The sequence below is a fragment of the Rhipicephalus microplus genome, chromosome 10 (genome assembly GCF_043290135.1).
Source record: "Rhipicephalus microplus isolate Deutch F79 chromosome 10, USDA_Rmic, whole genome shotgun sequence".
Taxonomy (NCBI): Eukaryota; Metazoa; Arthropoda; class Arachnida; order Ixodida; family Ixodidae; genus Rhipicephalus; species Rhipicephalus microplus.
The window spans coordinates 46787193-46814307 of record NC_134709.1 but is presented as its reverse complement, the minus strand read 5'-3'; the positions used below and the strand labels follow the sequence as shown (position 1 = coordinate 46814307).

The window sequence follows — 27115 nt, the reverse complement described above, 5'->3', positions numbered from 1 at the left end:
TGCGTTTGCAGTTGGCTTGATCAACGTCTCTGGAAAGGCATGATATGTTTTCCGCTAGATGCACATAGTTGTCCATCTTTAGTGCTGTCTGGAAGTTCCTGTGTGGTTTTAGCGGCTATGGTTGCACTACCCCGGCCTTTTTTGACGTAGTTTCATGGCCTCCCGAATGCACCTACAAATCGCCGAATCGGCTTGGTTTTGTCGTGACACCTGTCAAGCAAAATGCGTTACACTCCTTCCTTACATGGCATTTGTGTAGAATTTTTTTTCCGGAGAAGCTGCAAGTAACATCGTGGCTTTCTGGCAGGACACCTGCTTGCCATGTGAACGACCCGGGTTTGATCTTCAACGGGACCGAAATGTTTATTCTTTATTTTATTTGCTTTTTTCTCGATTTTTTCGCTCATGGACAGTTTTTTACTCGCAATCAGCGGTGTTGACGCCGACCGCGGAATTTCTGCGACACGAGCTCTCTAACGTTATCGCACTGAAATTGTGAAATGCGTGCGTTGACAAGTGTGAATAGCCTACATCCACACTTTTCCACAACAAGACACCGAGATGTAACCAACTCCCTCCTTAATGAATGTCCACGCGAGAACTTCGTCCGTCTGTTTGCTTTTATGTATAGCGCACTGCGTGTTTACTAAAAGTAGTATTATTCTGCAGGATTATTTTTTTAGTAATACAAAACCTAGATATACTTATGGAACTCGTGGCAACTGGGGTATTATCTTTATTTGAACCGCATTGGCTCCTTATAATGTAACTTAAATATTAGTACGCCTGTGTTCTTGCATTTCAATGTCATCAAAATGCAATCGACTCGGCCGGTAGTTGAACCCGTATCTTTCAGCTTAGTTGGGAATAAGAGCGCGTTCTTTTATGCCACAATCATAAATGAACAAATGATCGGAATAAAGAGCCTGATCTACTCGCATGTGAAGACCTTTACCCTTACAGTCGGTGGTAAAGTTGGGCTCACTGTTGACAGATAAATTAAGGCACACAGCACTGACGTAGGCCCTGCTGTGTACCTCAATATAAATTTGAGGGGGGGGGGGGGGGGGACAGAGTGAGGAAGGAGATTAGCCTACTTAATATAAGCGGAATTTATTGGATACTCAATAAATTTTATTGCTGGACTGGTTGGATAACAGTCCTGGTTAACTCTGGATGACACAGATTTACAATGAATAACAGTCCAGGTTAATACTGGATAACGAAGATTTCACACAGGACCAGGCAAGAAAAAACAGAAGAAAAGGAAGTCTGGTACTTCAGCTTTCCTTCTTTACTAGACCTGTGTGATCCGTACAATTGAGCATTTGAGAATAATGCGCGTGCTTGCATGCGTGCGTGTGTAAATACACAGACAATAAAGAAATATTTTGCAAATGTTTTGTCAACGCGGCCTCACCAAGTGTGAGGCCAGCGGAACGGCTTTCTGCTATTCCATAGTAGAGTACCAAGTACTCAAAATCGTTAACCACTTTTTTTCTAAACGCAAGGCTCCCGCTCCAACCCTTCCCCTCCCGCCTGGATACGCAAGCACTACACGGGAACGTATTAGTAGCATAGTCCTTACCTGCACGGTGTCCATAGCATCGGAGAGTCCACACTATGCAAAGCCTTCCGCACCTGGGGCTGATTAAGATATGTGGCCACGTCATCGTAGGTCACGCATGGTGGATTCGATTGAAGATTGTTCGGGCGCTGGAAAGACAGCCAAAAACAATCATCACCTGAGTATTCTGTCGACTCAATTTGTCCCAGCTTTAGGGCAGCGTAAGTGAAAACCGATTCCACTACTTAGAAAGAAAGAGATATGAGTGACTTATAGACACGTTATGCATAGACACCATCAGAAGCTGTGGGAAATTCGGCATGGTTGACGAAAACTGCAGAAACTGGAAAGAAGTGGTCTCTAGAATCGTTTGGCCTTCAAGTGAAGGATTGCGTTGGTGCGGCAGTAATTACGCCACACACCCCTGTTATCGGGATCCGTGATCACTACTGTAAACACACTGGGCAACTATACTGTGCGGTGCCATATGGTGTCCATTTAAACTGATCACCTCGCACACAAAGCCGTTTCACCTATATAAAAGAAGACAGCTTTACTTTGGCGTAGAGTAAATTTGATTCAGAGATGAACCTGTTGATGTTACCTAGCCATTCTAAGATCATTCTGTACCAGCCAATTGAGTCACAATACGCATTCTTCAGTGACATTAATTTGCAGTTTTTTTTTTGTACCGCTAAATAGACATATGCTTTTTTACGTAGTTTTTTTTACCTATGCTTTTTTTACCTAGTCGCACCATCGTAGCAGCTGCTAGACGCTCTTCTGTACTAACTACTACATTTCATTTCCTGGCATGAACTCCGACGAAAACGCCAACATTTCGGATTGATATTTAGTCGCAGGAATTGATGGTTGCTACCCGGACACGTCAGTACACTATTGAACGAAATGATTAATAAATATAAATCCACATGTGATAGCTGAATTTGCGCTTGTTCTATTAAAGTAGCCACTAATCACGAGTGATAGGTGGCTTTCATACAAGTTCCTAGCCTATACATGGTATACATGCAATCTGTCTGTACCAAAAAGGAACTTTCGATACTCTTACCGCTGCAAATACATATAGGCGTTAATGAAATCTGCACTTTTTGTATCGCCCATCAATGCAGATGCTTTGTGTTGTGATCCATGTCACCAGTCGCATGTTTGCTGGTGCTGCTAGACGTAGCAGCAACATTTGCTTTAAATACAGCCCCGTATTTTGGAAGAAGCTTTGTTCTAACATCGTATAGTTTCAAATTCCTCTTGTTTCTTTCAATATGGCGCTGAAAAGTTATGGCCGTTGGCTATTAAGAGGTCATGACCCTACTTGATTATATGCGGTATCTTCTTCGCATTGAAGTTAGGCCTACCACCAAATCTTATGTCCTGTTCTTCGCCTTCAGCGCGGGGGAACGTACTAAACAGACATAGCTTTGAGGTCAACTTTCTGGACGCAGCTGAAGTGGCTGAAGTGGCCACCAGGCACCGCCTGACAGAACAAAGACGAGTAAAACGCTGAATCATTCGCTCTTCAATTAGCCTAGCTTCTCGCTAAAAATAGTTTGAGTTTCCAATAGGTTGCTACCGTTTAATATTACAATGCACACGTAAAACAGCACTGATTTGCTTACTAATAATAAGGCGAAAGCATTTAATGGCTCATGCTCGCGTCCGTCAGTCTTTCCGTGTGCTAGAACGGTGCCAGCTGTGGCCCCTCCCGTTCGCACCCTCACGTGATTGCTGAAAGAGTGTTTAAAAACGAGTAAAAAAAGCGCAATATATTCAGTCGAATGGCCACTGGCTTTCCCTGAACATAATTTTGAATTTAATGAGTTTCATTAATTTTCTTCTACATGGTGACCTTAAGTTCTCTCAAATTTCCGCCCCCATAGAATAAAACTTCACTCACCCATGCTTTGACGTTCAGGCTTCGCAGCACTAACTGCTGTGCCCGGAGGCGTGGTGTAATAAATGTGGCGTATTGCGTTCCACGCTCCATCTTTGACCCACTCTTCTGGTTAGGATGAAAGCCGACACACTTATCATAAAGGTCGTTGTTGTTGAGGCCTCTCTCGATGATCAAGTGTGCCGCAATTTCCACCTGCGGAAAGCAGAGGATGCTTGGGTAGCAAAGCATAGTTCAAGTAGAGAACTACATCGATACGCTTCTGTTTATAGGTACACAAATCAAATAAATACTATATATGCTTACAAAAGGTCACTTTTGCCAAAGCAATGCTTTGAATGATTCATTGTGACAAGTCAAATGTAAGGCCCGCCATGATGGTCTGGTGGTTATGACCAGAAGGTCACGGGTTTGAATACAGGCCGTGGTGGCCTAATTTTGATGGAGGTGGAATGCTAGGGCCGGTCTACTTAGATTCAGGTGTACGTTCATGATCCTCAGTTTGTCAAAATTTTTGGAGCCATCCGCCACGACGTCACTCGTAATCATGTCGCAGTTTGGAGACGTAAGACGCCAATAAATATTAAAAATAATAATCATTTCAATGTTGTCATTATTACCTAAACCTAGGTAACGAAATTGCGCTATAGCTTTGAAAGCTGGTGTGAAACCACTTTCTTTCAATGAAAATAATAATGAGAGCTAAGAAAAAATTATGGAAATGGAATTACAGTGGGTATTGTTAGTAGTATCTTTATGTGAATGAGAGAAAATTTAGTTTGACGACAACTTTTTTTTTAATTTACATCCCAATTACTACTAACATTCAACATTCCTTGAACTGAATTTGTGTTAGTTCTCATTGTGCAGTTCTCAAAAACAACAAAAAATAAAACAACGAGCCCTTAATTCTCCTTCCTTTCATCCTTAATTCGTGGAGCAAGTCTCATTTTTTCGGCCTTGATGCCTTCTAGTGGTATGTTGTCAATTACTTGTCAAATGCTCGCTGCTAATAATTGCACTGTCTATGCTGCACCAGGGGTCAGAAAAAGATAGTGTTTCACACTCGCCATCGTGGCTACTAGCAAGGCTAACACTCTCAGGCTTAATTGCACGTATGTACCCCATAGAGTGAACTTATGGATGGCTACCTCTGTACTTCAGTTAGTAAAACATTGGACGCATTATTTAATAGCCCCTGGTTCGGCCCCTGCCAACGGCAACGCAACTTGTCGTCCCCTTTTATTTGTTTGCATTTACATTAGAACTGCAAATAACATCCCCTGTATTTTTCTTGTGATCAATGTCTGTTCTCATTCATATCATCTCCTAATAAGAAAAATGATCCTTTATACTTCCACTTCTTTCTTTCTCTTCAACAAGCCGTTCTGAAGTGTGCTATATTTGGTACACTACGCACGCTAGATAAATCTTATGCGCACAGATGTTTGGCGTTTCCCGGTCTCAGCAGAATGGTGGAAGGATTTATCTATGCTGGTTATAGCATTTATATGTACGTACTGCAGTCTCACATTCCACTGATATGAAAGGCGGCTCAACGAAGCTGCAAGTCTCTTCGGATGCACTTCCATTGCAACACGATGACAGCAGCTGGTTCCACGTCCTGTTGTACAATGAGAGGTGTGCAAAAACTACGTTAATTACGAGTTCCATAACTTGGAATATTATCCCTCCGGAAGCAAATATACGTAAGTAAAGTAGTGATTTACGCTTGCAGAGACATGACAGAGAGAGAAAGAGAGAGAAGGCAATGACCAAATTAAATGCTGGATATGTTAGCCTGGCTATTCGTAGTACATTCTACTCCACCTGCTGGGCCGTAACATACTCACATACACTCGCACGTACAAATGCACTCACACACAGCATTTCCTTTTCTACGACACATGGTGAACATCGACCGTACTGCTCACGGTGTGGCCCTGCTGTTAAAGAAACGTGGTTTTCTCTCTCCTCTATCTTTTTCCTAAACTGATTCAACACTGTACGCACCATCGTGAGGTACTGCAACAACTCTTCAAGGCGTCTACGCTTAGGTGTTTAGATTTGTACATCAGGGGGAAGGGATTAGTCTCACCTGTCCTCCTGTGCTGCCAAACAATTTTCTACGAGTTGCACTGGCCCGCTACCCAGAGCAGCTTTCCTACTTGCGCAGCTGGCCTAGACTTAGTGCGTAAGCAAGCGTTTTACTGTTGCTACAACGGGAACCAGCAGCAATGGACATGCGATGGGGATATAACTACAGACTGTCGTTCTATCCACATCTTGCGTAGCTCGATGTCCCCGGGGCGATGCTGTACATTTAGGTGCACTCCGGCTGTTACTGTTAATACTGCGGACATAAAGAAACAAAAGAAGTATATTGAAGAGATTTGTGCTTGAGAAAATTGCGGTTTGTTGGAGAACATCAAAGAGAGACATTGGCGCCTGGTCACATTTTGGTACCGTGAGAAACACGCGAAACGTGTGGTTCAATGTCTGGCTTCCTGCCATGTGCTGTTTTGTGAATGTGAAGGCTTCTTGACATTGCATGTAAGCCAATCTCAAGTTCATCTTCGCTGGCACAACCACGCCATTGTCAGTACCTCTCACGTCCGACAGCCACAGTGGTCTCATTTCAATGACGGCGAAACACTAGTGGCACGTCCATTTATATTCTGCTGCTCGTTTCGCTAACACCAGCTTATATGAAATTTTCAAATTCCTTCACTACAGCATGGCTCAAAATCATATTGTGTTTTTGCGACAAAAATCTAATGATGATTGTATTTATTTAAAATGCTACAGGTCCTAGGATAGCTCGTTCGTGAGGTGCACGCATGCGTGAAACGCATGACTCTGAATGAGCGTATTTATAAAGCTCAAAGTGTTCTAAAGGGAGTAATTGATGTGACTTAAAAGTAAAAATGACCTTCGCGGTAGAATAAGGAGGAAAAAAGTGTTACAAGCATAAGAAAAAAGTGTGTTACAAGTATAGGCAGAATAAAGAAGAAACATGCTTTACAAGCATACCTGCAAGACAGGGCAAGAAAATGAAACAACAGACATATATCAGTTACCGACTGTTTATGCCCGTAAAAGAATTAAAATATTCTGAAAAATTCGCACATTGGATATGCACACGTAGTGCCACTTTCACACTGGAAATGTTTACAAGAAAGGAACAAGCCAGTTTCCCGAAGCTGGCTACTCACACTGGGTCGAGTATCCCGTGATACTGTCCGAAGAGGAGCAGAGAGTTCCCGTTAGAGGGAAAGTCTAATGCACCGTTTCCAATAGCATATCCCTGGTAAACGGAAACCGAGTGAATGTGTTAGTTTATCTGACTACCGGCTACTTAATGGCATAAGAACGTAGGTAGTGGTGTACGCACAGAAACTTTCACACGTTTTAGGTCGCCCTGTCAACTATAGGCACCTCGCAAAATGTCGAAGGTGAACATTTCGTATCATCACAAAGAAACGATAAAACAGGTGAACATTTACAAGGCATACTAACTAAGGTAAGAAAACTCAAGGAGTCAGGTTACGACGACAGTACAAAATTCATTAAAGGTAATACAACCAACCCCTACAAAGCGTGAAATTGTAAGACAGGAAAATTGCTGAGTTTCATAATTAAAGAGTGCTCCACGATATTAGAATGCTTAAATAGGCGTCCTGCTTCTCGATTCCCCATCCCGTAATGGCTTTTATGACTTGTACGCATGTCTGTCAGCGTCACAATATCAGGCTGTTAAACTTGCTATTTTTTTTTCTTCAACAACTAACCACCCAAGAATACTGTGGGCATATACACGTAAAAATGATTGCTTTCATAGATTTCACGTTTCATGGCTTTATCAACTCTCTTGAAGATGATAACAAGTATGAGAAAACATTGTCTTCACAGTTCAAAGAGGAGGAACTCATTTGTCTTATGTAAAATCGCTTATACTTACTTCGGGATGGCACCGACCCAATAAAATCACAATCAGCAAACTAATAGTATCGTCAAAATGACGTCATGATGTTCTATCACTATTGTTGTAGAGTGGGTGGCTCCATTGTTTCAATGCGCTTAGCATCGATGTGAATATACATCTCGACGTGAACTGTTTCAATTTTTTTTCTGTCAGAGCATAAAAGTAAACTCCAAAAGTTACGTCTAATATTAGAATGAGAATCCACTAACAAAAATTATCGTGATTACCTTCAGCTTGATTCCTTTAGGATCTTCCAGGAGTCGAGATGCCAAGATGGTGACATAGGTGGCGGCGCTTCCCTTGCCGGAGAGGTAGAAATTATTCTCCTTTAAGCTACTGAACTTGTTGAAGAAGTCCGTCAGAGCACTTTGTATGTCGTCTACCGTCGAGTCGTCGTTGCTGGTGTAGTTACCCGCGAGGTCGTAAGAAAAGCCGACAGATGCGGGTGCCTCCAAGTAGAGCACATTGGCAAGCTGTAAACATTGGCAAGCTGTTTTGTTTTGTTTATGTTTTTCATTGATACGCTTCACTTAGACACCTCTACGTATTATGTAAACAATCTTGTTGTAATGTGTTCTTTATTAATAAGTTATCCATCATTCCGTGTTGTGTACAAATGTTTGTAAGGTATGCCAATGTGAAAAAAGAACGTCATAAAAGTTTCTTTTTGCTTGAATAACTACACAGTAGCTAGTTGACAAAAACAAGCTGATTGGTATCCTGAACGTAGGTTCAAACAGCTCGACTAAGACAAGCACATCAAAAAACTAAAACCACTGAAAAGTGCTTCTTCTGTGGCATCTAGTTATTGGCCTTCCTGTTTTGGTAAAATTTTGTCAACCTTCGTCTGTATAGCCTAATGACCTTCTTTGAAATTTTCTATAGTACTAATTGTCATGAATCCGTGTCTATAGAGTGCCTGGCTTCTGACCCGATGGTAGTGGGCTCGATTCCCCCTGCGGCAGTCGCATTTCAATAGAGGCGAATTCATAGAGGCCCGTGTAGTGTGGGATGTCAGTGCACAGATGCTCGAAACATCTGATGGTTGAAATTTCAGGAACCCTTCAATGTGGTGTCTCTAATAATCGTATCATAGTTTTGAGACGTAAAACACCACATAATAATATTATGTGCGCACTCTGTGTTCAACTGATAATGATTGAGCCAATACTAGTCTAGTGGTTCTTTGAGACTACTCTTTGTATTTTCGCTCTAGGCGTAAGTGATGGTAGCTATAATTCTTGAAAGGAGAGTTCAGGTAAGTGCTGTGGTAGGATGACATGGCTTTCGTTTTCTAAGCATTTTTTTTTGGTCGACCAAAGCTGCAAACTTGAATCAAAGGGAACTGTCAGATCGTATTTTTAAAAATATTCTTTTCCACAAGTGTCACGTGATCCACAAAGTTTCGGTGCGTTGCGAAAGGCATACGTGTTTTCAATAATTGTAGAGTCTCCCAACGCTCACACATTCAATTTTCTTTTCCTATGACGGAGGTTTCCACACTCAATTAGGTCTACGTATTCTTCTTCATCCCATATTTATTTTCCTTATGTTAATTCTTAAGGCAAAAGCTCCTAATACGCAAATAAAGATACAAGTCCGTTCTGTATTATTTAATTTTAATTCGATTGTACTCTCGGGACACTCTTGCGAGATTTATATCTACTCAGCCGACCCAATCGTTCATGAAGAAAGTTCATTTAATTTTTTGTGCAAATTTTCGGTTTTTTCTTGCAGTCCTTCCACTTGACGGTACTTTTAATTAGCAATAGTTATGAAATCGTGAATAATTTTTTCTAAAGAAGCTCCGTCTCGCCCTCTACCTACATACCCCATTCCGTACGAATAGTTAATCAGAAACAAAGGCCACACTACTACCCAGATCTGTGTAGAATATCTATTTGCAGGGTTACAGTGCTAACATGTCTGACCTTGTTCCAGCTGTAAGCGTTCTCGACGAGGCTCTTTCCGTTGTCGGCAACACGGAACGGTCCGTGTTCTTTGAACATGGTGACCATGGAGCTGCATCCGGGCCCCGCATCCAGCCACAATAGCAAGGGGTCCTTCTCGGGTGTTTCTTGACTCGCTACAAACCTTAAAGTTTTTGTAGCAATGTTTAAATTCTCATAGGTCACGGAACTTTCAGAGATTTTGGGAGACCAAGCGATATTTCGTGGGACTTTGCCTGTGTTAAGAAACACACCTGAGTAATAAAAGTGACCGAAAAGTCACGTTATACCAGAGCGAATGTGTGCGTGCTATCATTGTGCCGTCTCATTACGTCTTCGTCGACGTCGGCGTCGTAATTATGGCCTATGATGACGTAATGTTGCCAGTATTCGAGTTGACTGCTTGCTACTCGAAGAACCTCGTTTTCCCCGAACATTCTTTTTCGGTGTGCACAGAAGAAAGGCTGATATGGTTCTGTTACCTGCTTCCTCCGATAACTTAATCAAAAAAGTCTATTTCAATTATTTTATTCTGTTAAGCGCATTACACGTTCTTCGATTCCGTTTTGTGCTTCAAATCTATATCGTACACGTTGCATATGATTCCGGCGAAATAGCGGTTGGACAGTGCAGTTGAAGAAAAGCAATACTCTGATGAAGGGATAACTTGCATGAACATGAATATGCATCGAGCAGATACACTACTCATCATTTATTCGTACGAGAAGGGCTTTCAAAGCTGCATCGTTCACCCCTACATCACAAGCTGCATGCGCGTGCACAAAAGGTGTCACACACTCTCAATCAACTCTGCCGTGCAATCTCAACCATGCATTCACGCAATATGTACCTAAATGAGAAAAAAAAGGCCTTCAGTAGCTGTTAATGTCTTGGCATTTACCGCAAATAAAGTGAAGAAATTAGTCACAGGTCAAACCATTTTAGTCTTCTTTAAATCTGAATTAACCTGAATATTCACACTGAAAAGTGAATCTAGGGATATTCTTCTCATCTACAAAATATACGGGCGTCTCTATGGTGATAAAACGTTACCTATATACTGGAATCGGTGCTCGAGCCTCATGCCAACTCAGTATGCTGTGCCTGTTTGCGCTACCTAAGATCACGATTGACAAGTTCTACTATCTATGTCTGAAACTACATTTCCATTTAGAGCAAGACATTTTAAGTTCGCAAAAATTAGGGGACCTGGATGTAGTATGCTCTGACTCTACGCTGTCGGCATCACTAAACATAACGTCGTCGTCATCATCATCATCATCATCATCATCATCAGCCTGACTACGCCCACTGCAGGACAAAGGCATCTCCCATGTTCCGCCAGTTAACTCGGTCCTGTGCTTGCTGCTGCCAATTTATACCTACAAACTTCTTATTCTCATCTGCCCACCTAACCTTCTGTCTCCCCTAACCATCTTGCCTTCTCTGGGAATCCTATTAGTTACCCTTAATGACCAGTGGTTATCCTGTGTACGCGCTACATGCCTGGCCCATGTCCATTTCTTCTTCTTGATTTCACCTATGATATTTTTAACCCCTGTTTGTTCCCTAATCCACTCTGCTCTATTCATGTCTCTTAAGGTAACACCTACCAATTTTCTTTGTATTGCTCGCTGTGTCGTTCTCAATTTAAACGGAACTCTTTGTAAGTCACCAGGTTTCTGCTCCATAGCTAAATACTGCCAAGGTGAAGCTGTTATATACCTTCCTTTTGAGGAATAGTGGTAATCTACCCGTAATAATTTGAGAGTGCTTGCCAAATGGGCTCCACCCCCTTCTTATTTTCTAGCTACTTCAATCTCGTGGTTTGGCTCCGTGGTTATTACCTGCCCTAAGTAGACATAGTCTTTTACAACTTGAAGTGCACTATTACCTATCGCAAAGCGCTGCTCTCTTCCGAGGTTGTTGTACATTACTTTCGTTTTCTGCAGATTATTTTAAGATCCACCTTTCTGCTCTCCTTGTCTAACTTCGTAATCATGAGTTGCAATTCGTGCCCTGAGATACTCAGCAATGCAATGTCATCGGCGAAGCGCAGATTACTAAGCTACTCTCCATTAACCCTTATCCCTAACTGTTCCCATTCTAGGCCATAACGTAGCATAGCATAAATACCAAGGCCGTAGCATAGCGCCAGAGCCAAAGAACACTCTTCCGCCTCTTGTTCTTCGAGCGCCTTGACAATGATGGCATGTGGTTGTGACTGTAGGACCTGGGCCTCTACAGAGATGATATCATCTGGAGGAGCCCGGGGTGTCGTATACTGTGGTATGCTGGCGTGGCGAAGGCAAGGCCACGTGTGAAAATTTAGAAAGATGAAAGATTTGAGATATAGAACGAAATTGAATGACAATGAACAACTAGGAAGACGAATAGATGTAAAGAAGAAGCACAGAAAAGAACTGGAAAAGAGAATAACAAGGAAATAGAGGAAATAAAAGAAACAACGAGAAACAAGGAGAACAAGAATAAACAACAAATACGAAATACGAAGAAATCTGACGGACGAAGAAAGCTTTCCCGCTCCGCGATTATTTCAGTCCTCGCACCGGCAGCGTGAAGCTGCTCTACTTATTGTTCTTCACCAGTACATTATAGAGGTCCATTGCTCTGTTCAAAATCAAGGAGTGTGCATTACTAGTGAGCCGCTATGACCTGAATACTGTAATCAGCTCAGCGTACGTTTAGAACATTCACTATTGCTACCCTGCAGGTCGCAATGATACATTCTAAATGACAGCCGCCGCCGTCATCGTGGTTAGCGCTTCTTGCCACATTTGCAGTTTTCACTGTCCATCGCTAAACATTTCTTTTAGGAGGCCACGGGGCGGATTTACGCTCTCCCATAGTAGAGTACCAAGTACTCTAAATCGTTAACAATTTTTTTCTAAACACAACACTTTTTTTAAACACATATTGTGATTAGTGTATAAATTCAGTGTATGTAGTCATAAGTAACATGGGTTAGGGACACCCTACGTCCTTGGACACCTTTGTTTAAATGTGTCATGTATGTTGTTCTTTGTCATTTGTATGTTATTGTGCTTGTTGTATAGACGCTCGTTTGATAGGTTTGTTGCGTTCAACAATAGAATAAACGTTTTCTAAACACATATTACACACGGCCTTATTGAGTGTGAGGCTCAGTGGATGGCTTTCAGCTGCCGCATAGTAGAGAACGAAGTAGGCTGAATCGTTCAACACTTTTTGTATACACAAAGATACTTTACTGATAGTAACTTAGGTAAAGAGAAAATTTTAAAACCCAGCTTTACTCAGCATAGTAATCCGTAAACACTCTCTCCTGACACACAGGTTCGACATAACTGGGATGGTTTCTACTCTCCCATAGCAGAGTACCAAATACATTTTTTTAGTCGAAAAACGGCCCTCTCGCTCAACAAAGATATATCAGAACAACAGAGGCTCACCACACATAAACAAACTACACTCATGCATAAAGTTTAACCTAGATCGGTGGAAAGGTCCTTTTATCCACTTTTGTAAGTCTGTAGTGTGACCAGACGAAGTTCGGTTGCTCAAGTATGCCTTCACCATATAATTACTCTTAATCAATAAATATTTTTTGCTATGCATCACTGCTTAAGCCATAATTTTTTCTAAACACTCAGCCTATTAATTTTCATGCGTAGTTGAGAAGGAATGGAAATCTTCACAATATTTCAGTGGTATAAGGGAATGGTTAAAATATTCTATGTTGACTAATACAAAACAGCTACGGTGCGCCTTCACTGTGAATTGATCGAATTTAAGGTCCCCGCATTTCTCCTTCGTACGAATGTGTGCGTTATTAGATATTTAAAATTGTACCAGTAGAACATCTTTCGCGTCGCTCCTGCGTTCAGGAATCCCGAGTACTGCTTGAAAGATGGTTGCTCAGACAGACCCGGAAGAAAAAGTATCTGGTCCCCAGGTGGTCCTTGCGAGCCCACCAGTGAGGCAGTTGCCAAGGCAACACCAATGAAAGTCCAGAGCCGCATAGCTGCAAGAGAAAATGAGATCATAATGCGTAACAGGTAAAGCAATTAATGTAGTGGGTATCGAATCGCTGTAATCAAGAACTCCCATAGGTTGAATGAAGCACTGTCGTTTGATTGGGAAAGGTATCGGCGATAAGCTTTACTTCGAATTTAATCACTAAGCAATTACTTGCTATTTATGTTCGCGTGTCTTTTTTACCTATTATCTTCTGTAGTACACCTTCACATATTCTAACTTACTTTTCTAGTATGTATTGTCCTCATATATGTTCATGAGTTCAATTGTATTTTCTCTAGTAATCAATATTTACCCATGTATGTACATCTCTCACGTATATTGTGCACCGCCCCTTCAAACAATGTCTGTCGCGCGCTCTTTAAGATACTGTAAATAAATAATAGAATCTAACCTAGAAGAAGCATATCGAAAACATGCGTCGTTCAGCTGCACGTAAGCTGGGCCTCCTGTGACCAAAGGTAAGAGATACTCTGCCTGAAACAGAGCTGATGTCATATAACCAGTAGTACGCCCAAGCCAAATTTACGCTAGTTTTACCTGGACCCAGTCCAATCAAAAGCGTCTTGGTGAGCTACGACGAATCCAGGGAGTAGAAGTCATTTTTGTTTATTCGTGCAACCAGAGGATGCAATCAGTGACTGTGTTGCTTCACATGGCTAACCATCAGAAGCTATCCTGTCGAGGTGCAGACTGATAGCACGCCTGAAGTTTCTGAACCAAGTGTGTAACAAAGCGCTGAACATGAATGCAACTTTATACTTGTAACCCTTACCCGCCTTCCCCGCCCAAGTGTCACCGCGTATCAATCATTCGTATGCTATTTTACTTTATGACACGAGAATCTATGCGCTTAAGTTTTCACTTTCTACCTCGTACAATAGACCTATCCTTGTTTGCAAACAGTCACTGCGACCACCCCGCCCACCATACTCTCCCTCGGAGCTAATGCTGGTTGGCAAGAAGTTTCTGCCAGTGGGGTCTTTCTGCACAGCAGCGCTGCCTGTGTCTGCATACCTTTTACATAAATTGTCGCGAATGAGTGCTTTTGAGTAAGGATCACCACTGCCTCTAATGAACGATTCTGGGGTTGGGAAGAAGGCGATAGAAGCAGTTTTCTGTGGGTCGGAGCGAACGCCAGATGTGCTGATGACGTGGCCCAGGAACAAGAGCGTTTCACATGCAAAGTGGCACTTTTCTGGCACCATGGTGAGTCCGGAGTTCTTGATTGTTTGCAGCACAGCTTCAAGGCGCCTGAAGTGTGCGTCTAAGTTTGAGGAAAACACCATGACGTCGTCCAGGCATGCAAGACAAGTCTGCCACTTCAAGCCGGCCAGTACTGAATCCATGACGCGTTGGAAAGTCGCGGGTGCCGAGCAAAGACCAAAGGGCGTGACATTGAACTGAAACAGGCCGTCCGGTGTATTGAAGGCAGTTTTTTTCTCAGTCTCTCTCATCGACTTGAATCTGCTAATAGGCGATCTTGAGGACCATCGAAGAAAAGTACCTCGCATTGTGAAGTCGATCCAAGGTATCGTCTCTCCGGGGGAGAGGATACACATCCTTCTTCGTGACATTCTTCAGGCCGCGATATTCAGTGCAAAACGTAGGGTTGCGTCCATCTTCTTGACTAACACGATAGGGAATGACGATAGACTCTTTGAAGGCTGGATAATGTCGTCGCATAGTATTACGTCGACTTCCTTCGTTATGGCGTCACGTTCTCGCGTCGGCACTCTGTACGAGCTTTTCGGAGTGGCCTGGCACTCTCTTCTGTTAGAATGCGATGTTTTGTGACTGGGGTTTGTCGAATGTTCGGCACGATAAAAAGACTCCTTGTATTGTCAGAGCAGACTTCTGAGCTGTCCTTGCTTGTGCGTCGGAAGGCTTGCGTTAACGTCAAAAGCTAGTTGACAAGCTTGGGTTGTCGTAGCAGCTTCAGTATACTCGACGAGGGTGAAAGCGTTGCTGGCTTTCACCATGTCTTCAATGTAGGCAACCATGGTGTCTTTGCTCACGTGCTTGAATTCATTGCTGAAGTTCGAAAGCGTCACTATAGCTTTCCTTTCTAGCAGCTTGGCTATTCCTCTGGCGAAACAAATCTCGCTGTTGATCAACAGGTACTGGTCGCCTTCAATGACGCCTTGCATATTTGTTTATATCTGTGTGCCGACGGAAATGCTGACGCTGAGGCAAGGGGAATTGTGACTTGTCCTTCCAGCACACTTTAGGCGTGTTTTCCTGGTGGCGTGCGCCGGCAGTGCTTTTTCTGTCGATAGCGTTATGAACTTTGATATGAAGTTGGTCACTGCACCGTGAGGCCTAATACTTCCATACCAACAATCATGTCTCTGCAGCAACGTTGTAGGACTACAAAGCCTGTGGGGTAAATCTGGTTGTTAATAGAGACACTCGCTGTGCAGATTACGGCTGGTACTAAATGACCTCCAGCTGTCCGGATCCGGCGTCTGGCGATAGAAATTCGGCGGAGTGGTGCGTTAATGTGTGTGCGGATGGGGGACGTAGCGTCGGGCCGCAGCGGCGTAGCTCATCACTTGCGGCTGAGGCTGCATGCGGTGCTTCGGAAACTACAAGTGATTGCCAAGTTCTTCGCGGACGATGTCGGCAATCGCGTCCGCTTGAGCCTACGATGAAGGCAGCAGATTCTATAGCTCCTCCCGCACGATCGGTCGGATCGTTTCTCGTAGGTCGCCAGAGTTGAGGGCGTGTGAACAGCTGCGCTGTCTTGCATCGATCGGCGATCGTACTGGCAGGCACTCATTCCAGGGTTTCTCGATTTTCGTAGCCTCCGAGACAAACTCTTGAACTATTTTGGGTGGTTTCCGCACTAGTCCAGCGAACAAGTCTTGCTTTGCCCCTCGCATGACTAAACGCACCTTCCTTTCCTTGGTCATGTCAGGGTCGGTGAGTCGGAAAAGACGAATCATCTCTTCTGCAAAGATTTTGTTGATTTCGTTCGAAAGCTGCGCCTGTCTTTCCATCAAAGAAGCGGCGCCCTTTCTTTTAGGGTGACGCTCGTGGCTGTCTCGAGGAATGTGCCACAGAAAAGTTCCCAGGTTTGAAGTGACGACTTGTGGTTCTCGCACCATGTCCTCGCCACGTCTTCCAGATAAAAATAGGCGTGACGCAGCCTTTCTTCCAAGTCCCATTGGTTTAAGGCGGCTACTTGGTAATACGCCTCCAGCCAGGTCTCCGCTTCTTCACATGATGATCCATGGAAGGTCAGCTTGCTGCATTACGACCGTGGTGCTCTGCTTGCTGGATTACGACCGTGGTGGGCATTGGCACAGGGGCTGTCATAGTAGTCGCTGTAGCGGTGGTCGTCTAGGGCTTGCGAATATTAACGGGTAGAGCCTCGTACTCTCAATGTAGCCCTCACTGCCTGTGGCTAGCTCACTGATCGAGGTTGCCTTCAACGTCCTCTTCACGCTGTGGGCTCTGCTCACAGCTGGAGGGGGGCGTTCTGTACATAGGCCGGAAATCAGTGAGCTAGCCATTCGGGCAGGAGCGGTAGCGGTTGGCGTGGGTTGATCCCATCTAAACGCACGCCTGATATTCTTGCAGACAATTATCGCTGGACGATTTTGCGCTAACGAATCAAATTGGTTCGCAACAAACTGCTGCCACTACGGATCGCCGAGGCACGTGACCCTTACCGAGACACGTGACCTTACCACTGACGGAGCCTACAAAAGGTTCGACATCTGGCCAACGAGCTCACTCGGGCAGCAGCGGTAGCGGTTGGCGTGGGTGGATTCCATCTAAACGCACGCCTGATATTCTTGCAGGTTAGTGAAAAGTGTCTGCAATATTATTTTGGCATTCTTATTTATCACTCACCACTTCCGCTGCTGCTGCTGTCCTGAAAACTGTTTAAATTGTCTTCACATGTGTATCAGTTCCCTCGAGCGAAATTGACTGCAAAGGCTTGTTCTTTTTGTAAAACAGCGTTTAGTGATGATGGTGTCATCATGCGATGTGTCGACTGCAGCGGTGACTTCCACATCGGGAAATGTAGCAGCATCACAGCTAGGTCGTTTAAGACGATGAAAGATGCGACTAAAAAGTCGCTTAGATGTCCTACATGTAAGATTGCTCAAGGGAACACTGACACAGCAGGCCACTCTGTGAACCTTCAAACTGAGCTTGCTGAAATAAACAAAAAGCTGTCGCAAATCAAGCACTAGAAGCAAAGTTAGATAAACTGATGTGCTTGCAAGAAACTGTGCAGAACATCGAAAGGTCAGTGCAGCATTTGTCTGATACCTACAATCACCTTAAAGATGCTGTAAATCGGCAGGAACAAGGTATCGGTGAATTACGCCACCGAATAGAGGCTGTTGAACAGTCGCAAGATGTGACAGTGCTTTCAAAATTAAAAGAACAAATGGACGCTCTAGAACAGTACAGCCGCAGACGGAACATGGAAATTCATGGTCTGGCTCAACGAGAAGGAGAGAACCTGCTAACAAAAATAAATAAGATTGCCGCTTAGCTTGACCTGCCGTCACTATCTGAAAACGATATTGACGGAATGCACCGTCTGCGTGCAAAAGAGGGTAGGGACCCTGTCGTTCTTGTGCACTTTGCCACAAGAACATTACAAACTGCGTGGTTCTAAAAGAAGAAAAATCTCGGGAGCAAACCACAAGGTAATAAATTCTTTGATAACCTGACTCCTACAAACAAGCGGTTACTATGGCTTGCGAAAAACCGGGCAAGGGAATTGAACTATCAATTCGTTTGGAGTTCAAAGGGAACTATCTTTGTGCGCAAGCAGCCCAATGCGAACGCAATAAGGCTGGCCACGGAAAGTGACTTAGAAAAAATTGTTTAAGATTATAAAACGCCGCCAACTTCCACAAATATGGAATCTTATCACAGTGCTGCATCTTTTAACAACTTGGTAGCGAAGAATAGCTGTTTTTGTGACAAAGGGCTTACACTGTTCCATGTGAATACGCAAAGTTTAAGAAATAAGCAAGTTGACATGGAGACATACCAATCGCAACTAAATTGTTGCTTTGACTTCCTAGCTTTTTCAGAGACGTGGTACGCGGCTGAGCATGACGTCATACATTTTTCGGGTTATAAGCACATTTCAGTTTATCGTTCCAGAAAACGAGGCGGTGGCGTTTCTCTGTATGCTCGTGAATGCCATGGTTGCGAAATCTTGCCTGAATTTACGTGTGTGACCGATGATTTTGAATGTGTTGCTGTAGTTTCTAGAAACATTCTGATTGTTGCTGTCTACCGCCCCCCGCAAGATGCGCTAACAAGATTACTTCATTATATGTACTCAGTGCTTTAACTTGCTAACATGAAGAAATTCCATTAGTATATTGTTGGTGATTTCAATGTTGACTTACTTTCAAAAAATAATGAAAGTATCCAACTTATTGAAACTATGTTAACAAATAGTTGTGAAAACCTTATAGAACTTCATACGCGGATAACCCCGAGTTCAAAAACATTGATTGATTTATGTTTTCCTTCTTCCACAAAAAACGAAACATGTTCTGCAGTGCTAAGCTCTGGCATAAGTGATCATTTGCCGATATTTGCTGGATTGCCATTCTCTATGCGCATTGATAGAAATCACAACTTCAAGCGTGTTTTAAATAGTCGAAGTATACAGCTATTTCAAACGTTACTTTCCAATGCAGATTGGTCTGATGTTTATGCTGAAGGAAATCCCTCAGCATCGTATGATCTATTTGTGTCCAAAGTGAAAGAAATATACAATGTAGCATTTCCTTTCTCCCCTGTGGTCAGGCCTAAAAGAGTTAGAAAGGAATGGGTAAATCATGAACTTTATAAACGGATTCAACACAGAGACAAATTATTCAGTCACTTCTTAAAGACAAGAGACCCCAACATATTAAAAGAATTCAAACAAGTCCGAAACAAACTCAACAGTGATCTGAAGAAAGCAAAATCTGATGACTATACGCGTAAATTTGATACTTCCATGAGTGATGGTCGTAGAATGTGGAACATATACCGCGAGCTAATAGGTTCCTGTTCGCAAAATGTGCCGTCAGAGATTGTTGTAAATGATGTTAAGTACTGCGGTAATAATGCAGCTCATCTGTTTAATAACGATTTTATCAATGCTGGTGCTCCAACCTCTATATTTGGTTTTTCTCAAAATCGAAATTATGAAAGTTACATTGGTAATCGTGTCAGCGAGACCATATTTCTTACGCCTACATCTCAAAGTGAGATTTTTTCCATTATTAATTCCTTGAGTAACAAGTCAGACGCTGGAGAGGATGGCATCAAAGCTCAACCTATTAAAGCAGTTGCTCACATAATATGCGGTTTATTGGAACATATTTGCAACAGTATACTGTCCACTGGTATTTTTCCTGAAAAAATGAAGCTAGCTCGTGTTGCAGTAATCTTTAAGGGTGGGAATCACAATGACTTAAACAACTACAGACCGATTTCAGTACTCCCACTATTTTCAAAAATAGCTGAGCGTATTATATATAAGCGCCTTAATAGCTTTCGACTGGATAAAGGTATTATTTCGGATAAACAATATGGCTTTAGAAAGAATAAGTCAGCCGAAATGGCTTTATAATGAATCAGAGATACAATAATAAGTATATTGAAAAAAAACTCACCATTGGTATATTTTTAGACTTTCGAAAGGCCTACGATTCTATAAACCATGAAATATTGCTTAACAAGCTTTACGATATGGCATTCGCGGCGCAGCCTTAGAACTTATGAGTATAGTTACCTTGATCCTCGATTGCAGTATACTTCCCTGCAGGATTACAGCTCAGACAAAAGCTCGATTAAATATGGGGTACCACAAGGTTCAATTTCAGGGCCATTATTGTTTATCGCGTATATAAATGATATAGCAAACATTCCACTCACAGATGAAATGATCATGTACGCGAATGACACTAATGTGTTTTTTTATGGTGCTGACCTTCAGGAACTAAAAGTTACTGCAAATTCTTGGTTAAAAGAACTTCACTAATGGATATATGTAAATCAGCTTAACCTAAACGCGAAGAAAACAAAGTTTACGGTTTTTTGTTCTAAGAATAAGGAAACAAGCTACAATGTAAAACTTTTATACTGTGAATCGCAACTAGAGCACGTGACAAGCCATTCATTTCTAGGTGTTATGTTTCATAAAAATTTAAGCTGGTCAGAGCACCTAAATAAGGTCCGCTCCAAGGTAGCACGCTCTGTTGGTCTACTACGACGAATCCGATGCTATCTGCCTGTCAAGTTCGTCAGACAACTGTACTTTTCACTTGTACATTCGCATATTAGCTATGGCTTATTAGTATGGGGGAACGGAAACAAAACCGACATAGAAAAACTAGCAGTACTACAGCGTCGAGCTGTTCGTTTGCTTAACTCTTCAAATCAATACATAGGGTCTTCTAAATTAATGATGCGCTACAATATCCTTGACATTAGAAACTCTTACAGATCGAAGATTTGCATTCGGCTGTTTAAAGAAGTTTCCAGCAACTTTGAGACATTTTCAAACCGGTACCTCAGTCGAGACACAGGGTACAGTTTACGCCGCACATCAATAGTAATGAAGAAAGCCAGGACAAACTATGGTATGCAAACCATTGAGTATGAAACTATGTCTTTATGTAATATGTATCCTAATGTTGTTAAAATAGCCAGAAGTTGTAAAACAATTCATGAATTTAAACAGTCAATAATGAACATGTTTCTTGCTTCGGAATTGGATGTGTTGTGTAAATGTTAATATCTTTGGTTACTGCATTAGCATTGGTATTAAGTGTTACTGTAAGTAAGCATTACTGGTCACTGCATTGTTATGTTCTTGTTGCTTAGTGATTATGTTCTTGCTGTTACTATATCAATGTCATTACGTTCTTACTGTAGTTAGCGATCATGTTCTTATTGTACTAGTGATTATGTTCATGTTGACGTATTGTGTTCTAGTGAAATTGCAGCTTTCGAATCCGCTGTCTCTGCTGCCCCACCGAGGTACGGCCTAGTCACGGGGTTTAAGTCCTCCTTTTGCCTTACCTCGCGGGCAAACCCTGTATGCGTTATGCCCAAAAATAAAAACACCTGAAACACCTGAAACCACAATCACCAGGTGTCATGGGGTCATGACGTGAACGAAGGAAGCAGACTGGATGTTCCACCTTAATTGTTTATTCAGCCGAACTTGTGGCCACGTAAAAGTAAAGACAGATTACAGCAATACGCTGACACTGATAGCGGAGAAAATAGCATCGGCTGTCGATCAACTGACAAGTGGTGAATGCGTCGGCAATTACACAAGTACCATCGAAAATTCTAGCGTTATAGCTAGCGGCCACGTAGGTTGCAGAATAGTCTGTAATATCTGTGAAGTGGGCGTAATCTTAACAAAATGATTTGCTGCAGTCCCGAAGCTTCTCGTACACTGCAGGCGCAGTTTGCGCTGAGAATTACTGACAGTGAAAAGTGGCAATAACAAAACTTTCAAGAGCAGAGAATATGGCAACATATATATCTATATCTTTCTCTCTTTATTTATCTTTATTACAGTTTCATCCCTTTCTTTGTTTCTTTTACTCTCTGCTTCTACTTATATTGCTAGGTTTTCCTTCTGCTTCTCTCACTCTCTCTCTCGCACTCCTTGTGCAACTGTTCCCGCTGTTTCTGCAGTGAAACCCTTCATACCGATAAGAATAAGGTGGCCGGCTGTCAGCACCCTTTCACTGACGACGAAGCAACGTGATGCGACGCCACGATCGAGAATCTACAGCGCAGCTCCAAGTGAAAGTGCCGTGTGGACCCTATTAAACGCAACCATCTTTGTTTTTACGACCAGTGATGCCAAAACGTTGAAGAATTTTATGGAGTTGCGAATATACTCGACAATCACTCCGTCGCAGGCTGACTGATTTGAACATGGCGTGATTCGGAGTTACTAGGGCCACCACGGGAAGCCATGACGTGGCCACTCGTGTGTGCGTGATCACAATGAAGAGACGTGCGTTTCAAAAGAAAGACAAATAGAGAAAAAATACACAAGGTCAGGAGGCACGCGTGCCGTGCCTTTGTCCCACATGTCATTCCTCTCTGCTTATAACGTCGGGACGGAAGAAGAGAAAATGGAATCGCAGCGTCCGATAAATTCGCCGAGACTGGTCGGATTCTAACATGGTTTGCGTCTGTAAATTCGACAGGCAATAAGCTATTTTAGTGAATCTGTGTCATGGCAACTTAAACAACTGTTGCAGGGCCCCTTTGAGAGTCCAAAACCCGTAATGAGTAGGCTCGTAGAAGTTACGCGGCGAACTGGACGTACATACAACACAAAAAGATAAAATATACCTGTTTATTTATTGATAAGCTCTTCTTAGTCGAGCGTTTTATGTCCGGGGTCCGTGGTAACGCAGTTAATCATCATCAATGATTCTGCACAACATTAATTGCGTAGATCCTACTACCACAACCTGGTCCACTAAAAAATGAAGGCTGCAGTTGTCCGAACAGGCGGGCATGTGCACACACAAATCTCCGTAGCCTATCACAAAACTTTCATCATCACAGTCATGAACGTGTATTTCCCAAAGAAATCGCGTATATCTTACTAGGCACAACTTCCAGTAAATAGTAATTAGGTGACAGTTTGTCCGAAAAAGGGCGTGCGCGTTATTGTACGTACCGTCAGTACTGCCACGTCATACATCGTAGTCACAAAGAGCGGTAAATACACTACTAACTCAAGTTTTAACAAAGAGAGTTTAATAAAAAACAGCGATAGTAGACAAGTGAAAAACCTGCGAAACAAAGAAATTCGGTAGCCTCACTATAGCTTCGGCGTTGAATCAGTGTTCTCGAAGCGGAGCTAGTTGAATTTCGCTTACCGAGTACTCTTCCAATATTTGATGTGTGGTAATTGGGGTATGAGATATATTGTTGCAAGATATAATATGACTGAAATAGTTGTTTTACTTAGCTTCAGTACCGTGTGAAAATACTAGTGGTAGCTCGGTAGAGCTGCGTCCCGGATAAAAGTGTAGGTTTGGCCGTGGTGGCTTTCGTAAAACTTTTTTTTTAACTCGCAGAATTCTGGTTTATCTGGTTGGTTTAGTCAGTTTTAAGTATCGTCAGTTTTAAAATACGGGAAGTTCAGGGCTGAGCTGTTTTTATGGCACGGCGTAGTAAATTTTCACTGATAAACAAGGAAACAATAGTTGAGTCGATTAGAAATATTATGACCACCGGATGCACCGTGAACTCCTCCATTTCTTTAATCACTCTCTGCGCGTGGCGCGCGCCTGCTCGCACTGTATGCAATGATACTTTTTTTGTTATCGCACAGCAGGGTTTTTTTACAGTACAATTCAAGTTATCTCTATACGTTCTGCTTGAGTCGTATCCTTCAAAAAAGTATTTTCTTTCTTTTCGCAAGTTTAAAACCTCTCTCACAGAAAGAACGGTTCTGTAACTATTAAGCTTCGGTTAACCATATGGGGCTCGGTTTCTGAGACAGAAGCCGCTGCTTCCATCCCGGCGATGGCAGTCGCATTTTGAGGGACGCGAAATGCTATAGAGATCCATGTCAATGAACGTCGAAAAACACTAGATGGTTCAAATTTCTGAAGCCCTCCACTACGGCATCATATACATTCGTATTGTGGTGCGGAACGCAAAATCAACAAATAATGTATTAAAAAACAGGTACTTACTGAGATCATATAATTACCAGCACCTCAGTCAGGCTGCGCAGAACCCGGCTGCTCGTCCGTTCGAGTTCTGATTGTGAAATTCCAGCGCCCGATAACAGCAACGATAAAAGCATTCGGAACCTTCTTTTGTTTAGGAGGCATTATCGCGATCGCCTGTCTTCTAATTCCTGCTCGGTGGATGCGACATGAGGTAGATTGTCGTCTTATCATCAGCATTTAGGAGAAAGCGGCATTTAGGAGAGAGCAACCATTTAGGAGAAAGCACCGGCATTTTGGATTGGTATTGATATGTGGGGTTTAACGTCCCAAAATCACCATTTGATTATGAGAGACACCGTAGTGGAGGGCTCCGGAAATTACGACCACCTGAGGTTCTTTAACGTGCACCCAAATCTGGGCACACGGGCCTACAGCATTTCCGTCTTCATCGATAATGCAGCCGCCGCAGCAGGGACTCGATCCCGCGACCTGTGAGTCAGCAGTAGATTACCTTAGCCACTAGACCAGCATGGTGGGGCGCCGGCATTTTGGAGAAAGCAATCTCATTTAGGAGGTTACTAGGGATGCATGCGTCCGCAGCTGTTGCTCGGAGAGGGTGGTGGACGGATCCCGACGGACGCCTGAGATAGCCCAACTAAGAAATTCATTAGCATTTAAAAGCAGCATCTGTGGTGCAACATAAATACTCAAGTATTAGGGAGTGTGCTCCTTTACTACGAATGCCATAGATACGTAACTCTAAGGACCATATTGTTTCTTACGCTTCGCTGACTATGCGACGCTATGCACGGCAACGCGGCTGTTCCCTGCGCTTCGCTGAGACGATACGGTGCTGCCACCCGCCCGTGGCTCTGCGTTCTACAAAAGTTTTTGTTTCCTGACATTCGCGCCAGATGTCGTCTGTATCTAACGCAGCGCCTCGAGACAGACGACTATCGTATTTCGGCTATGTTTGCAGTGAAGCACGCTGATTCGTGGCTAATTCTTTTTTACCGTACGTCTTTCCTCTCTCATAAAAACGGGCATGTTTAGGGAATGACTTATTCAGGGGCGTATGCAAGTATATTTTGCATAAAACTTCGACTAGTAGTAGTGAACATATTTATCGCCAGCCGTGTTAAAGAAATACCGCCCTCCCACCTCATGAACAAATCACTTGGAAGTCTGTCTAAATGAGGCCCTCGCTATGAATGAAAAAATGTAGATTTTAAAGGTTCGTTTTTTTTGTTCATCAAAATAATAATGAGAACTAACAGACAAGAAGTATAGACTCTTTCATTGTTGACAAACACAGGCCCTTGATGACATCCGGTTTTGTTCACCGATGTGCCTTGATAGCATCGGTGGACAACAAGAGCTTCAGAAAATAGCCCGCTGATTTTCTACAATTTGCTTCCTTTACTTGGCAAACTATATTCGAATAAATATTTTTGAGCTACTTCAAAATTATACTAGGTTCCTCTGAACTTAACGCACGTTTTTTTATCTGTAAAATTGTAGAAATAACTGTGATCAAATTCCGACTATACCGATCATCATTAACGAGCATAGAAATGCGGCAGGTTTTGTTTGATGATGCAGAGACAAAAAGGACCCATTTTTTTAGGTCATTTTTTTAATTACTCTAATATTTGACTACCTGATTCGGAGGCAGATGACGTGAAAGCTTTGTGAAAGGCTTTCGGTTGCACCACGGCGGCATTGAACTTCCACATTGAATCAAACATAAACAACACCAAAACTTAACCTCGCTTTCATGTTGGTTTGGTATGCCCAAAAACTTTCACAGCATGGCTTAAGTACAAATATGCCTGATATTTGTTTGCTGATATTGCGGCACATATGGCCTCATGCAATCGTAATTAGCTCCAATCACAAAGTAAAGAAAATACGTGAAGTTGTATTCCGGCAAAATATGAAGGCCGCGACCGTTGTCATTATTCTCTACCAAAGCGAGCAGTTACCGCCAACGGGCCTAACCGGAAGCTCTCAAGGACGTTCATGTGAGCAGCCGAACGATTTATGAATGTCACACAGCGACCTACATACGGCCATTGTTGTTGCGTACACACACCTGGCGTATATCCAGCCGTGAATCCCCACGTGCAATCGCAGTGTGACGTCCTAAATTTTTATATTCCGCTGCTACTAGTTTTCTGTTGTATTTATTAAACTGCTCGAACCTCGCGACAGCTACCGCGCCCGCAACCGCATTATTGCTACGAAGCTTCATTTTGCGACAAGCGCAAATGCATGAGTGGCACAGCTGCGCGGCCGTTCGGAACGGGCGAATGTAGTGAAAACAACAGATGCCAAAACGTTTCATCTTGTTTTTAATAAGTTTATAATTAGCCACTTAAAACTGCTAGAAGGCTCGTTTACAGGAGCACGCCATGGTTAATTGCGTAGAGATGGTTTTTAATGCTACATGGTCCACTCGTGGGAGAACTACGAGTGTGAGAAGACGAAGAAGTTCTACCTGAGCCTCTTCTTGGCTAGTTTTTACTCATATGTTGCTAGTTTTTGCAAATTTGTTACGTTACTACTTCTTTCACTTTTAACTAGACGACATTAAACTTCCCGGCTCTTAAGAATCATCAGGCGTGGGCTTGTGTCATTGTCCAAGGCTCTACTCGACTCTACTCTTGGTTAGTCACCCAACGAGCCCAATAAAGTGAAGTTGTCGTCGTAAACATGGCATGATTGATGGAGGTGCTGGGTACAACGCCTCACGGTTCAACCGGTGCACAAGAGCCCGCCAAGTCACCGGAACACAAGCCCCGTACCCGTGCACACCCCTGTTCACAGAGAAAGCCACCGCCAAAACAGCTATAGCATACATCGCTCTGTTAACGACTTTCCCGATTGCCAGCGCCGCGAAACTCCACCTGTGAGACCCGCTGGTCTGCTCCAACCGATCGCACCACCACGGCCACC

General features: G+C 43.0%; 1 protein-coding gene across 1 annotated transcript in view; it reads right to left on the bottom strand.

The window, feature by feature from the left end:
* LOC142774713 (lysosomal protective protein-like) overlaps positions 1-24243 on the bottom strand; it is a 29319-nt gene extending 5076 nt beyond the window's left edge. Inside the window, exons 1-8 of the mRNA XM_075875616.1 lie at positions 24179-24243; positions 13266-13437; positions 9396-9558; positions 7692-7937; positions 6695-6786; positions 5001-5103; positions 3483-3674; positions 1589-1716 (exon numbers count right to left, since the gene is read on the bottom strand). Of these exons, the coding sequence (XP_075731731.1) occupies positions 1589-1716; positions 3483-3674; positions 5001-5103; positions 6695-6786; positions 7692-7937; positions 9396-9558; positions 13266-13435 (1094 nt within the window). The 5' untranslated portion in view covers positions 13436-13437; positions 24179-24243. The remainder of the gene's footprint in view (positions 1-1588; positions 1717-3482; positions 3675-5000; positions 5104-6694; positions 6787-7691; positions 7938-9395; positions 9559-13265; positions 13438-24178) is intronic.
* Between the last annotated feature and the right edge of the window lie 2872 nt (positions 24244-27115).